The 16,394-nt window shown below is 42.0% G+C and overlaps 1 protein-coding gene across 1 annotated transcript in view; it reads left to right on the forward strand.

Annotated features, from left to right (window-relative positions):
• Positions 1–16,394, forward strand: part of ADAMTS5 (ADAM metallopeptidase with thrombospondin type 1 motif 5) — a 149,191-nt gene that overhangs the window by 40,112 nt on the left and 92,685 nt on the right. Inside the window, exon 2 of the mRNA XM_075335057.1 lies at positions 6,703–6,835. Within this exon, the coding sequence (XP_075191172.1) occupies positions 6,703–6,835 (133 nt within the window). The remainder of the gene's footprint in view (positions 1–6,702; positions 6,836–16,394) is intronic.

Raw genomic sequence — 16,394 nt, forward strand, 5'->3', positions numbered from 1 at the left:
ACGGTTAATTATGGCGTATTTTTGAATGTGCTTGATGCAAATCTAGCTGTGAAGTGTGCAACTGGGGCACAAGTGCTACCACTGAAGGGGTGGGTGTGTGTGTGGCCCAATTTTTGGAAAAAAGGGAGACTCCGCTTGGAGTCACCTTGCGGTGTTTTACATGATTTTAGAAGGGCGTGCCATGCCTATATCTGTGTGTCCTCCTCTTTTTCCTTGTCCAGCTGTTTTGTTTTCGCATGAGTATATGTCCTTGTCACTTTCCAATGTGTTTGAGTTGTTTGTCACCTTTAGGACACCTTTGAGGGTGTTTTCTAGGTGTTTTTCTGTGTTTGTGATTGCCTGCCATTGTTTCCTATGCAGTTCGAGTTCGGTTCGACGAACCGAACTCGAACGGGAGGTCCGTTCGGCGAACCAACCTCGAGCCGAACCGCGACCGGTTCGCTCATCTCTAGTGCTTATATTACTGTGCCGTAAAATAAATGAGTTTTTCTACTGTAGCCATACAGTATGGCATATCCATAGGTAAGGAGTAGAGATGAGCGGACTCGTGGACACTCGGTTCGGCGGGTTCAGCTGGAGTTTTGATGCAGCTTGGTTTGGGACTCGGACCTGACCTGAACCCTAACGGAAGTCACTAATTGAGCAGTTCGGGTCTCTGTCCACATACAGCCAGCCATAAACAGAGCACTTCTGGGGGTGGGTAGGTGGGATTTTTCCATATTTTTTGTCTTGTGAACACTACATCTGATCACGCTGTTGTTATCCCCAATGTGAGCTGATCAAACACTGCAAGCGACTCCCACTGGGCTGAGCACTGATCATACCCGAGCACAGCGATGCTCGCATGAGAGGTGTTCATATGTAAAGCACAACAATCCGAACCCCAACTCTGCATTTCTTTGTCTTGTGCACACTACATCCCATCATGTTGTTGTTACCCCCCAGTGTCGGACTGGTTACTGGAGGAATCTCCAGTAATACCAGGCCTGGCCGCGGTTACCTGCATTGAACTCCGGAGCTCTCACCTGAGCTCCAGAGTGCAGCCTGGACTGAACTCGGGGTTTGCATGACTGAACCACAAGCGTTAAATGATTCCACAGCAATTGCGGTTCAGTTCATGTCACAGCTACGGACAGGCCGAGCTGAACTCTGGAGCTCAGGTGACAGCTTCGGAGTTCAGCCTGGCTTGTCCGCAGCTGCCATGAACTGAACCGAAATCCTCCGGTAACCAGTCAGACACTGTTACCCCCAGTGTGAGCCGATCAAACACCATAAGTAGTTCGCACAGGGCTGAGCACCAAGTGTCCCCAAGCACAGCGATGCTTGCGTGAATGGTTTGCATACGTAAAGCACCGAAATCTGAACCAGAACTTTGTTTTGTGGGTTTTTTTTGGAAAGTCTGTGTTCGGTCCGAACAGCGAATTCAGGTTCACACTTTTCTAGTAAGGAGGCAGTCATATCATGCTGGAGACTAAATGGGCAGGAGCCTCCGCTTTATCCACTCTCTAGGTTATGTAATGTCTATACAGACATTAGGAAATTCACCGAAGTTGTCACGGGAGGTGTAGACTCCTTTGTCCATCACTGTAAAAATAAATCCTTAAGTCTACGTTCTCTCGATCAGGATCAGTTGAGTCTTTAACGCTGCACAATTTCCGCACCATCTCCACAACTTAGTTTACACACATTTTTTCAATTGCGTTTGCAATTTGCAATTTACAATTGCGTTGACATTCCATTTTTTTTCCCATTTTTGATTTTGCATTTTTTGTCTCTGTTTTTTATGTCACCCTTTAAGACTGTTTTGATTTTAAAATTTTCTGGAACTCACAGAATTAGCTGCAGATTACATGGAATTTTGGTGCTTTTTTTGCCTTGTAAATGCACTAAATCTGCATGTGTGTCTTGTCTGCATTTAATGCAAGTCTATTGGGAAATTCAGCAAAAAAACTGAGTGTTCAATGAAGATAAATTGACATGTACTAGCTTGTAAAAACGCACCACAGTTAAGAGTACGCGGCATAAAAAAGAAGCAGAGTGGACATTAGATTTCTATTAATCACATCCAGTTTGCTTGTACTATAAAATGCTGCATGTTGGATGCAGAGAAAATGTGCAGCGCCAAAAACACAAGTAACACTGATTGTGGGAAAGTGCTAGAGAATTAGTCCAATCAGGTAAGGAATGGACTTGTAGAAACCTATCAGTAGACAAAGGTCATTCATTTTCCTCTGGTGCATGCATGATGATTCAAGTCAACGTTATTTCCGATTTCCAAATATAGCTGAGTACGTCGCTTGACTATTTTTGCAGACTTGAATAGAGTGGTATGGTGCACACTTCGTGTGCCGATCTGTTCAGCTCTTGCAGCCAAGGGATAATCATCGGAGACCAGGAGATACAAGAATGCTATTATGAACATCTGGTTTCACCTATGCAGTGGGCTTGAAAACCCCTTTAAGGCCAGTTTCACCCATCCACGTTTCATGGTCTAATTTACGGTCTGGCAGCAGATCTCTTGATCTGGAATCAGCAGTCTCATATATGTACCCATAGATGACAGTCTGGGGATTGTAATCTGAGTAAGGATCGTAATAAATGAATGTGTGAAACTGACCTAAGAATGGTTTAATGCACCGGTTTGTAAATTAAAAAAAAAAATTCCCTCTAATTTACCACTGTTATTGCATCTCTTTTTTTAGAGTAAAGCAACATGCACTTGTTCAGGATTTGGTTAGTTTTTACCTCGGCATTTGTAGCCAAAACAAGAAGTGGGTAAAAAATACAGAAGTGGTGCCCATGTTTCTATTATACTTTTCCTCTCATTGTTCCACACCTGGTTTTAGCTACAAATACTGATGTAAAATACTGACCAAATACTCAACGTGTGGACTTGGCCTTAACTTCCGCTATCCATTAGGCCACGTCCTCACGTTGAGTATTTGGTGAGTTTGTTTTACCTCAGTATTTGTAGCCAAAACTAAAAGTAAGTGAAAAATACAGAAGTGGTGCTCCTGTTGCTATTATACTTTTCCTCTGATTGTTCCACTCCTGGTTTTGGCTACAATTACTAAGGAAAAAAATCACCAAATACTCAACATGTGCACGTGGCCTATTGGGTAGCGGAAGTTAAGGCCACGTCAAGTTAAGGCCACATCACACGTTGAGTATTTGGTGAGTTTTTTTACCTCAGTATTTGTAGCCAAAACCAGCAGTGGAACAATCAAAGGAAAAGTATAATAGAAGCACAGACACCACGTCTACATTTTTCACATACTCCTGGTTTTGGCTACAAATACTGAGATAAAAAAACTAACCAAATACTCAACGTGTGATGTGGCCTTAACTTGACGTGGCCTTAACTTCCGCTACCCAATAGGCCACGTGCACATGTTGAGTATTTGGTGAGTTTTTTACCTCAGTATTTGTAACCAAAACCAGCAGTGGGACCATTAGAGGAAAAGTATAATTGAAACATGAGCACTACTTCTGTATTGTCTACCCACTACTGGTTTTGGCTTCCAAATACTGAGGTAAAAAACTCACCAAATACTCAATGTCTGAAGGTGGCCTAATGGGTAGCAAAAGTTAAAGCCATGTCAAGTTAAGACCACGTCACACATTGAGTATTTGGTGAGTTTTTTACCTCAGTATTTATAGCAAAAACCAGAGGAGGAACAATCAGAGGAAAAGTATAATAGAAACATGGGCACCACTAATGTATTTATCACCCACTCCTGCTTTTGGCTACAAATACTGAGGTAAAAACTCACCAAATACTCAACATGTGCACGTGGCCTGAGTTTGAATTTTAAGCATCTTTATTATTATTTATTATTATTATCTTTTTATTCTTATATTTGTTATATCTTGGCATTGGTCAACTATGTAGGTGAGCGTGATTATCACCATCCAGATATTTTCAAATAATTCCTCATTCGAGATGTTTCAAAACGCTGCAAAAATGTCATATTTGGGGGATTCAAGACTGGCTTTGTGTATGCCTGTCTAGATGAATGATTTGCTCTGATCTGCCTGTGCCTCTTAATGAATTCGGTGCATCCTTCAGCTGCTGAGCTCCAATATAAAAGAAGCATAATGAAATGGTATTTAGCTCACCAAACTGCACATAAATCCCATATGGACGATGGGACCATAACATTTTGAAGCAATAGAGCACTGCCAAGGCTTTATTCATGTATATTGAGAATCCAGACAGAGAGGGTTCATTTACGTGCTTTAGGCACGTAATTTATACCACTTTATATCATGCTAAGCTTTGCCCATTATTCAGAAATATATCAAAGCTGGAAGAAAAATTCCAAAAATAACTAAATTCTTCAAAAAATCATAAAACACCCTGTGACGTTTCAATGACTTTTACGCCAGAATTATAATGCAAACTGTTTGATGAATCTAATGTATTTTTACGCTGTTGAAGAATAACGCTGCAGACATTTTTCGAAGAATGTCCATGAGATGCCTTAAAACGAAAATATAGCGGATTTTTTACAAGAGAATATATAATGGAAAATCTGCTGTTTTTGCACTTTAAGGCCTTCCTCATATGTCTGTGTTTCCGGTACGTGTGGCATCCATTTTTTTTCATAGATACCACACATACCCATTATAATCTTTGGTGCTGTTCACATGTCCGTATTTTACCATGGACCATATATTCATGTGAACCACATGGAGACAAGTCTGTTTTGTTCCAGTAGCATGGATGACAAGGTCCAATACTAATGTATGAGTCCATGAAAAATACATACAGCACACAGATGACATTCATGTCCCTTTTATGCGCCATCCATGTGCCGTGGGTGCATACAATTGAAAGTATAGTAGAAAGTTTGAGGAGTTAAAAGGAACCTGTCACCTACGGGCCGGTCCGATACGTTCAGGTCCGATGGGTGTCACTGCTCTCGGATCCGGTGCCTCCTCTATCCTTGTGATTTCTGTCCTCCTTGATTTGTGTGGATGATGCGTCCTACGTCATCCACACAGAGACCTCCTTTGCTCTCCTGCTCACGCACACTTCTGCCTGTTGAGGGCAAAGCAAAGTATTGTAGCGCGCATGCACGGGCGTTGTTTGACCTTCTTCCATGTCTGCGCATTACAGTACTTTGCACTGCCCTCAGCAGGGCAGAGAGAAGTGCACATGCACAGGTGTGCAATGGAGGACTCTGTGTGGATGACGCAGGACTAGAGTTGAGCGAGTACCTAACTATTTGTACTTGTTATACTCATAATGAGTAGTGTGTAATACTCACGTATTCATTCCGAATAGCGTGGGCAATGCAAGTCAATGGGGAATACTCGCAATGTAACAAGTAACCGGAATGCCGTCCTATTCGTGCGAATAGTGAATAGTGCGGAATTCAGGTTACTCGTTACATTGTGAGTTTTCCCCATTGACTTGAATTGCACACGCTATTCGGAATGAAAACGCAAGTAGTAGACAGTACTCTTTATAAGTATAGTGAGTAGTGTTGAGCGGACCCGGATCCGCATGGTTTGAGCACCCGATCCGAGTCCGACCAGTACCCGGGATTCGGGGTGCACGATCTGGATCCCTTTTTTTTTTTTTTCTCTCTCTCTCTCGTCCCGGATCCCGCTCCCCATTGATTAACATGGCTGCGGATTCCGGATCGGATCCGGACTTCGGCGGCAACCCGATCCGGATCTGCCGGACCCGGATTATGACCGATCCGCTCAACTCTAATAGTGAGTATGAATAATTAGGTACTCACTCAACTCTACGTAGGACGCATCGTCCACACAAAGCAAGGAGAAGGACGGTGATCGCAAGGAGAGAGGAAGGGCCAAACCGAGACCAGTAATGTCCATCGGACTGGATCAGACTGCCCCACAGGTGATTAGGTGACCGGTTCCCTTTAAGTTAAAAGTTTGTTTTGGGACCCGGACTTGTCCTGAACCTGTTCCCGGATCCTGAACTCCATAAAAGTCAATGGGGCATGAACTTTTTTTTTTTTTAAAAAAAGACAGTGTTTGGGTTCGAGCCCCAGACACCCAGTGTTCAGTACGAACTCTGAACTTTACAGGTCGGGGTCACTCATCTCTATTTGTAACATCTTTACTTTTTTAGCAATGGTGGAAAAACATGGATGACACACTGATTGGAAACACTGATGACATTGGTACAGCTTCTTTCCATACATGTTTTATACATATGTGTGAAGGGAGCCTGAAAAGGCTCAATAAAGTAAAACTGCAAAAAAAACATATTTTTTTATGTATTAGTTCGCCATTTTGATGAATTAGATGCAAATTCCACCAACAAGAGTAGAAAGACAAGAGAGACAAATTACTTAAGAAAATGCAGCTGATTTATCAGGGTATATACAGTATATAAAGAAAGCGTAAAGAGATTTAGAAGGTATAGAGTATAGTATCACGCCTGTAAATACAATGAGATCTGGTGAATATCCCCAGGACGGGCTATCACACTTGTTTTTATACGACTTCAGTCTGAATAATGCGGAAATGTGAATGTTAGTTGGCAAGGAAATGCTTGTTATAGAGACAGGTGATGCCTGTAATCCATTCCACTCCGGCCAGACCCCCATCCACCAGCCGGAGGGTTTGTCTGTGTAAGTGGCTGACAACACGTTGTTACTCACTGTTAAGCGTAAGAAAACAAGATTTGCATGACTTATTTTTTTCCTTCTTCTTGGGCAGGATTTATGTGGGCATCATTCATGTGATACCCTGGGAATGGCAGACGTGGGGACCATATGCTCTCCTGAGCGCAGCTGTGCAGTAATTGAAGATGACGGCCTCCATGCAGCTTTCACCGTCGCTCATGAAATTGGTATGTAGTGCTGTTTCTGTTCTGTAGCCAAATCAAACACTCTAAACAGCTGCATTAGTAACCCAAATACCCGTCAATGAATTCCAGGCCTGAACCTCTCCGTCTATTAACAGAGGGATTAACCTGCACACGGTGGGTTCTTTGCTACACAATCGGGGGTCATCGGAGAGATGGACACAACTCACTTTACATGGTGCAGTAGGAATGTATTATCATTGGTGGTGTAGATGCCATATTGAGATTATACTGGAACCGTTACTACGAGATCTCATGGGGTTTACACAACTAATGCAAATCACATGGTTCACTGAGTCAGATAAGTAAGGGCCGCAATGCCGGAACTCCACCACTCAGGGTTGACAACTTTTGACCTCTCTCCTCCTCACAATTTCTATGACGGAAACATAAAATGTTCTAATTTCTATCATAAAGATATATACATATTACTTAGCATTAAAATCGCAAAATCAAGAGGGCGTTGTCGTGGAAAATTCTGGAATTTTGTCAGGTGCTTTTTTTATGGAAATTACAGGATCCATAGATTTGTTAATGTTATAGAAACTACATTTTCAAAACATCTCAAGTATAATTGCCAAAGTGCAAAAATCCTGGCACTTACACGCAATGAGGTTATTAATGGTTGTCTAGGGACTGTTCTGCCATGCCGAATGCATTACAACAAGTCATCAAGATCCACTGCTGGCAGCTCACCTTGCAATTATCCCAGATGTGATCAATGGGAGGCAAGTCTGGAGACACTGCAGGCCATGACACCACATTTAGGACACACGTGGTAATGTTAGTAGCCAAGGCTAAGGACAACAGCAGTTTCCTCCCTTATAATCTACTATAACAAGTAATAATAATAATATTAGCAAACATCACCAATTAGAAATGTAGTATAGTTCTCCTGATTCACTATGTCACTTACCTCATGTTCAGGGCATTGCAGGACCTTAGGTATCCATGGTTATGACAACTGGCAACTAACTGTGATTATGTGCGTAGTCGTAACCATGAATACCTAAGATCCTGCAACGCCCTTCACATAATGAATCAGAAGAACTATACTACATTTCTAACTGGAGGTATTTGCTAATATTATTATTATTATTATTACACCTATAACATATTGGGATAGGATTTTGGAGATGAAAACAGCCCTTTAAACAGTGTATTCAGTTTTCTATGGCAGCGTCATAGAGAATGAATGGAGTCCGGCCAGTCAAATATCTATAAAGACTATCCTTGAATAAGATGACATTACACAATTAGGATAAAAAATACTATATATATATATAAAACGAATTTATATACTGTATATATATATATATATATTTATGAATAATATATCAAAATGTTATATTTAAAAGGCAACATAATGTTAGGTTTTATATATCTAGCATGAACTTGTGGTAGATTATAAGGGAATATACTGCTGTGGCCCTGGCTTTGGCCTCAGCCAACACCGGCAGTAATTGGAAAATTTCTGTTGAGATGTCTCATATTTCTTTCTATTGCTATCTCTATAGCCTTGACAATGTTTCCATAACACCACATTGATGTAATCTTTTAAGGACTAAATACAGTTCACAAAGAATATCGAAATATTGGAGTTGAATTATTGGATTTACTGTATGACATATTAAAAATATATACCTGAGAAGCGCTTTGTAGGTTGAGAACAATATAATGGGCAAGATAAAAAAGTATCCTTAGGAGTGTTCCACCTTCTTGTGTGTGTCCTAGGAGTCAGTATTGGGGCATCTGTTTTTTAGGTAATGTGTGAGTACTTTACAGAGTTTGGAAGACTATTGTATATTTTACATACCAAATAGAGATGAGTGAATCTATTTGATTCAAAACAAATTAGAGCTGAATTTTTCTCTGAGTTATCTGAACCAAACAATTTGACATTCAATTACCATGAATCTCCTAAACTGGCTGTTGCCATATTGCACTTTCCGGAAGATTGCATGAGACAGAGAAGGTGGAAATTACTTTGGCTATTTCTGGGTGGGATTCTCCATAATGCCCACCAACTATCACCTAATAATATTTATTCATTTATATAGTGCTATTAATTCCACAATGCTTTACATACATTAGCAACACTGTCCCCATTGGGGCTCACAATCTATAGTCCCTATCTGTATGTCTTTGGGGTGTGGGAGGAAACCGGAGTACCCAGAGGAAACCCACACAAACACAGGGTGAACATAAAAACTACTTGCAGATGTTGTCCTTGGTGGGATTTGAAAACATCATATGTTCTAGAACAACCAATCAGGAGGTTCCATTGTAGCCTGTATGAAAGCTGAGAAAGGAAATGCAGCAGCCATCAGGATCAAGAGAGGACGTCACAAATTATAAAGAGACAGGGAGAGAAAGCCATGAAATACTGAATAAATTACAGATAGTCTGTGTGACAGCACAGCAATAAAGAACAGTTATCTTCCATTTGCTCATAGCCAGATTTGTTAAGGTAACTTTGATATTAGTAAGGCCTCCTTCACATGTACATGTTTTCTTTTTTTCTTTGTGTGTGGCATCAGTTTTTTTCATGAGTACCACACATACCTATTATAACCTATGGTGGTCTTCACATCTCTGTGTTTTTACATAGACTGTGTATCCCTATGAACCACACAAAGACGTCCATTTTTTCCCATCACCACAGGTGACAAGGGCCAATACAAGTCTATGGGTCTGTGAAGAACACGTACGGCACACGTGGGCCATCTGTGTGCCATACATGTTTAACAATGAAAGTATAAGAAAGCCTTTGTAATTAGAGATGGGCGAATAGTAACTATTTGTATTCAGATTATGCTTACCGATTACCGGGTACTATTTTCCAGTATTTGTCACGACAAGAAAAATGCTCGGGTTCCCCATTAACTTGCATTAGATTTGTTATTTGTGACGAATACCGGAATAGTACTTTGGAAACCATTCCAAATAATCCGATCACGAATAGTTACTATTCGCCCATCACTATTTGTAATATCTTTATTTCATCAGCCATACCGGAAAAACACGGATGGCACATTGATGGCACACTGATGGAAAACACTGATGACATCGGTACTGGTTTTACAAGTACGTGTTTTATATGCATGAATAAATGAGGTCCAAGGCTGTTTTTGCATTAAAGAACTTGAAATGGGTTGGATACAGTCCTAGAAGACCTCAGAGTGTTACACACATCTTTTCAAGGCAGATGGAGTACTTTCCATGAATCAATTTACTGCAAATTGAATATTTTTTAATTATTCGACAAAGCTGGGAAATTCAAACTCTAAAAATTTGCTCATCTTTAAAGGGGTTATCCACTACTTTGACACTGATGGCTTATCCTTAGGATAGGTCATCAATGTCTGATCGGCCGGGGTCCAACACATCGCACCCCGACGATCAGCTGTTCTCAGTCCTGGAGGTGGCAGCAGGTGATCGGAAATGATCAGTTCCGAAGCTGCTCTATCTTCTAATAGTGGTCGCGGCCGGGTACTGCACATTCATCTCCTATTGATTAGAATGAGAGGTAGATGTTCAGTACCCGGCTGCGGCCACTATCAGAAGATGGAGCAGCGGTGGAACTGAGCATTTCTGGCTGCTACCGCCACCGGGACCGAGATCACCTGATCAGCGGGAGTGTTATGTGTCAGACTCTGGCCAATCAGACAATGTCAAAGTAGTGGACATCCCCTTTAAGGGGTACTTTACACACTGCGACATCGCATCTGGAATATCGTCGGGGTTACGTCGTTAGTGACGCACATCCGGCGTCGGTAACAACATCGCAACGTGTAAATTCTAGATGCGCCAATAAACGATCTCAAAAGCGTCGAAAATCGGTGATCTGTGTAGCATTGGACATTTTCATAATGTCGGGTTGACCGCAGGTACGATGTTGTTTGTCGTTCCTGTAGCACCATACATTGCTGTGTGTAAACCCGCAGGAGCGACAAACATCTCCTTACCTGCGTCCCGCCGGCAATGCGGAAGGGAGAAGGTGGGTGGGATGTTATGTCTCGCTCATCTCTGCCCCTCCGCTTCTATTGGCCAGCCGATTAGTGACGCCGAACGAACCTCCCCCTTGAAGGAGGGATATTTCGGCAGTCACAGCGACGTCGCCGAGCAGGTATGTGCGTGTGAAGCTGCCGTAGGGATAATGTTCGCTACGGCAGCAATCACCACATATCGCATGTGCGACGGGGGCAGGTGCTATCGCGCTCGGCATCGCTAGCCGATGCTAGCGATGTTGCAACGTGCAAAGTACCCCTAACACTTAGAAAAGAAAGAGTTTAGCAAGGTGATCAATTACTACATTGTGATTTCTATTCGATGCCTTCTCACGTGTAATACTAAGTAATACCAGAAGTAGAAAGAAACTTTATAGCTGCCCTTAGCTTCCCTTAATATTCACATTCTCCAAATCTGGGATAGGAAGGTGAAAGCTGGACCCTCATTTCATTCCCAGGTGAATGAAAACCATGGAGCTCCATGTTATCATTGTAACACACCAATGCATACTACAAAGCACGTCCATTCATTGACTGTCTTCTGGAATAGGATCTCGGTGTGAAATGAACCTTCATGGTACTCCAGGTGGTCATTTACATGTGGCTACATCTATACGTTTGTTTGGCACTTCTCACTGTATCATGTGTATTAAGCACGTGATATTTTAGAGTGATCATCACTTTATAAAAAAAAAAAATATAGAAAAAAAATATTATTTCGTGTTCTTGGCAGGGAAAAAACAACACGAGGGAAACTGATTTTGAAACTGCCAACTTGAAAACTACTTATAAGCCGTTGCCAAATCAAAATAACGTTTGCCTTTGAGTCTCGGTTCACGAGTTCAAACCACTTTAAATAGCAAGAGAATAATGTGTTATGAAGCCGTGTTTTCTCAATCTGATGAATCACTTCTCTCTGAAGCGGCCTGTATCCAATTAGGTAAATTACGTGTCCTCAATGTCAACACCAGTGACCACTATAGCGGTGTATGAAGAGTCACACCATGGGCTGACGGTAGAAAGCTTCATGAATATTAGGCTTGTAATGGATTGGCCAATGCCGGGCTCATGAGTAATCCTTTGTGTGTCATGGCTCCTGGTTTTCCTTTACCTAAAGCCTCATGCAACCTTTGAGCTTTATGGAGATGTAATCGACTGTACCTTTGAATGTCTCGGATTTCATATATATGAATTCAATCAGTTGCCATATTGTAGAATATTTTTTATCGAGAAGAAATGCCGCTAGGTGAGAAAAACTTATTCACAATAGTATATACAGTTAGGTCCAGAAATATTTGGACAGTGACACAAGTTTTGTTATTTTAGCTGTTTACAAAAACATGTTCAGGAATACAATTATATATATAATATGGGCTGAAAGTGCACACTCCCAGCTGCAATATGAGAGTTTTCACATCCAAATCGGAGAAAGGGTTTAGGAATCATAGCTCTGTAATGCATAGCCTCCTCTTTTTCAAGGGACCAAAAGTAATTGGACAAGGAACTCTAAGGGCTGCAATTAACTCTGAAGGCGTCTCCCTCGTTAACCTGTAATCAATGAAGTAGTTAAAAGGTCTGGGGTTGATTACAGGTGTGTGGTTTTGCATTTGGAAGCTGTTGCTGTGACCAGACAACATGCGGTCTAAGGAACTCTCAATTGAGGTGAAGCAGAACATCCTGAGGCTGAAAAAAAAGAAAAAATCCATCAGAGAGATAGCAGACATGCTTGGAGTAGCAAAATCAACAGTCGGGTACATTCTGAGAAAAGAGGAATTGACTGGTGAGCTTGGGAACTCAAAAAGGCCTGGGCGTCCACGGATGACAACAGTGGTGGATGATCGCCGCATACTTTCTTTGGTGAAGAAGAACCCGTTCACAACATCAACTGAAGTCCAGAACACTCTCAGTGAAGTAGGTGTATCTGTCTCTAAGTCAACAGTAAAGAGAAGACTCCATGAAAGTAAATACAAAGGGTTCACATCTAGATGCAAACCATTCATCAATTCCAAAAATAGACAGGCCAGAGTTAAATTTGCTGAAAAACACCTCATGAAGCCAGCTCAGTTCTGGAAAAGTATTCTATGGACAGATGAGACAAAGATCAACCTGTACCAGAATGATGGGAAGAAAAAAGTTTGGAGAAGAAAGGGAACGGCACATGATCCAAGGCACACCACATCCTCTGTAAAACATGGTGGAGGCAACGTGATGGCATGGGCATGTATGGCTTTCAATGGCACTGGGTCACTTGTGTTTATTGATGACATAACAGCAGACAAGAGTAGCCGGATGAATTCTGAAGTGTACCGGGATATACTTTCAGCCCAGATTCAGCCAAATGCCGCAAAGTTGATCGGACGGCGCTTCATAGTACAGATGGACAATGACCCCAAGCATACAGCCAAAGCTACCCAGGAGTTCATGAGTGCAAAAAAGTGGAACATTCTGCAATGTCCAAGTCAATCACCAGATCTTAACCCAATTGAGCATGCATTTCACTTGCTCAAATCCAGACTTAGGACGGAAGACCCACAAACAAGCAAGACCTGACGGCTGCGACTGTAAAGCCCTGGCAAAGCATTAAGAAGGAGGAAACCCAGCCTTTGGTGATGTCCATGGGTTCCAGACTTAAGGCAGTGATTGCCTCCAAAGGATTCGCAACAAAATATTGAAAATAAAAATATTTTGTTTGGGTTTGGTTTATTTGTCCAATTACTTTTGACCTCCTAAAATGTGGAGTGTTTGTAAATAAATGTGTACAATTCCTACAATTTCTATCAGATATTTTTGTTGAAACCTTCAAATTAAACGTTACAATCTGCACTTGAATTCTGTTGTAAAGGTTTCATTTCAAATCCAATGTGGTGGCATGCAGAGCCCAACTCGCGAAAATTGTGTCTTTGTCCAAATATTTCTGGACCTAACTGTAGCAGAGGTCTCAAACTTGCGGCCCCTGAGGCTGCTTCTTGTGGCCCGCAGACACCTAGACCCCATGACGATTGTGGCCCGTTACATACACAGGGCCGCCGCCATCAGTGCTTTCCTTCAGGTGAACATAATTTGCGGCACCGCGCAGAGAAGCACGTCTCTACACATCTTTACTAGTGGCAGCTGCCAGCCAATCAGAGGCCAGCAGCTAACGTGAGGTGTATTCTGAGTGGCCGGCAGCTGCTATTAGTAAAGTTGTGAAGAGAACAGTGCTGCAAATCATTCCCCAGAAGGAAAACGCTGTTGACAGCGGCCCCGTGTACCGGACAGCAATCGTCACAGGGTCTAGGTGCCTGCAAGCTGCAAGAAGCAGGTAGGAGGACACCGAGGGAAGGGAGAACAGGTGAGAATAATCTTTTTCTTTTCGATATAAACAATGTCATAACGGGATATTACTACAGGATTACTACAAAGGGACAATATGGGCACATTACCACAAAGGGACAATATGGGCACATTACCAAAGGAGACAATATGGGCACATTACCACAAAGGGACAATATGGGCACATTACTACAGGATAGGGAGAAGGATGGGGCACGTTGCTACAGGATGGGGACAGTACTAACAGATGAAGACCAGGATGGAAATATTACTACAAAATGTTGACCAAAAGTACAATATGGTGGTAATTGTAAAATAATACAGGGGAGGAAGGGGAGAAAATGTAAAAAAAAAAAATCAAAAGAATGATTTTTTTTCCCATTAAAAATACTTTTTTACATATAAACTGAAATAAAAAAGTGCACATTTGTTATAATCAATGAGCGAAAAATGTTCAGAAAATCTGATCCAAAGGTGTATAGAAAAAAATATGCGATCACTAAAAAAGTCACTGTGTCCAGCAAAGAATGCGGCCCGCCAAATAATTTTTTTTCTCTATGCGGCTCGCATACTCAACCGCGTTTAAGACCCCTGGTCTATTCACAAGAGTCCAATTTAGGAATAAAGAAAGACTTACGTTCGGCCCCTAATGATGGATCTTGCATACTCCGACTTCTTCTGAGAGTCAGTTTATTGATCTTTTCGCTTCTTATCCATATGGGAATCCTATTTACGTTGTATGTTGGCTCTTTTCAAGCCATCTGTATGGACATGTGCATGTGAGCTATCTTTCCCCATTCACAACTATTCCCTAAAGGGAATTTTATTTACGATTATTTAGACATTGCACAGACAAATTTGTCTTTCAGTCATGTATCGCTACATTTAAGACCATTAACCCTTTCAAGTATAGTTTGAATAATAGCTTGGAATTTTATATAGTTTTAATGGAACCAGGAGTTTTATGTCTACAGGGGACCCAATGGCTTTTCTGCCGTACTAGAGGGCTGCAGTGCATATTGCATAATGCAATTATGCTAGACAGATTTCATCAATCAAACGTATATTTCTTTTTTTTTCAATGTATATCAATCCACAATGGAGTCATTGTACAAGACAGCATTTGACAGTCCTCGTAGACAGATGGGAAGGGGGAGGCAGTGGCTTATCTCAAATCAGGACCCAAAATCTTCATGCTATGTTTCTGAGAATAATTGAAAGGCCTAAGACATGTTAAGGAGCTTTCCACGCGTTCGTATTCATTCTTACTACTTGACTGCTAAATCTTGCTCATATATACCGGACCTCCTGATTAGAGATGAGCCACCACCCTAGTGTTCGAGTTCGGTTCGGTCTGTCGAACGGCGGGTGTGTTCGTCAAACGTTCGACGAACGTTCGTCGAACGCTTTCGAACACCTTCGAACACCATTGAAAACAATGGCAGGCAAACACAAACACATACAAACACGCACAAACACGAACGCACACACACATATTTTGATCCCCTTACCTTCTGTTGCATTGTCGGACTCCTCGGACATGCAGTTAGCCAGTACAAGATGTGTATCGGGTAACTATCGCGACTGATGCCGGAACTTCCGCTGACAGAGCGCTGACATCAAAGGCAGGAACTGCTTGCCTCTGATTGGCCAGCGCACTGTCTTTGAGTAGCGTCTGACAGAGGAAGTTCCTCGCTCGTCGCAGTGGTTACCCGATACACGTAGTTTGCCGCTACAGGATGTGTATCAGGTAACCACTGCGATGAGCGAGGAACTTCCTCTGTCAGACGCTACTCAAAGGCAGCATGCTAGCCAATCAGAGGCAAGTGGCTCCTGCCTTTGACGTCAGCGCTCTGGCAGCGGAAGTTCCGGTATCGGTCGCGATGGTTACCTGATACACATCTTGTATCGGCGAACTGCAAGTCTCAGGAGGCCGGCGATGGAACGGAAGGTAAGGTGAGCATAATATTTGTGTGCGCATGTATTTTTGTGTATGTTTGTGTGTGTTTGTGAATGTGTGGAATGGCTCAATAGGGGACCAGGATGGGACATTTAACAAGTTGTGGAAGGAATTGTCTGCATTGCAATGATTTCCTATGGGAAATCTTGCTTTGCTAAATGAGTAACTTGGTTAACAAGCACACTCCCAGAACGGATTGTTCTCATTAACCAAGGCTCCACTGTATTAACGTTGAATGACAGTATTACTGTGAAAAGCCAGT

This window comes from Anomaloglossus baeobatrachus, chromosome 2, assembly GCF_048569485.1.
Source record: "Anomaloglossus baeobatrachus isolate aAnoBae1 chromosome 2, aAnoBae1.hap1, whole genome shotgun sequence".
NCBI lineage: Eukaryota > Metazoa > Chordata > Amphibia > Anura > Aromobatidae > Anomaloglossus > Anomaloglossus baeobatrachus.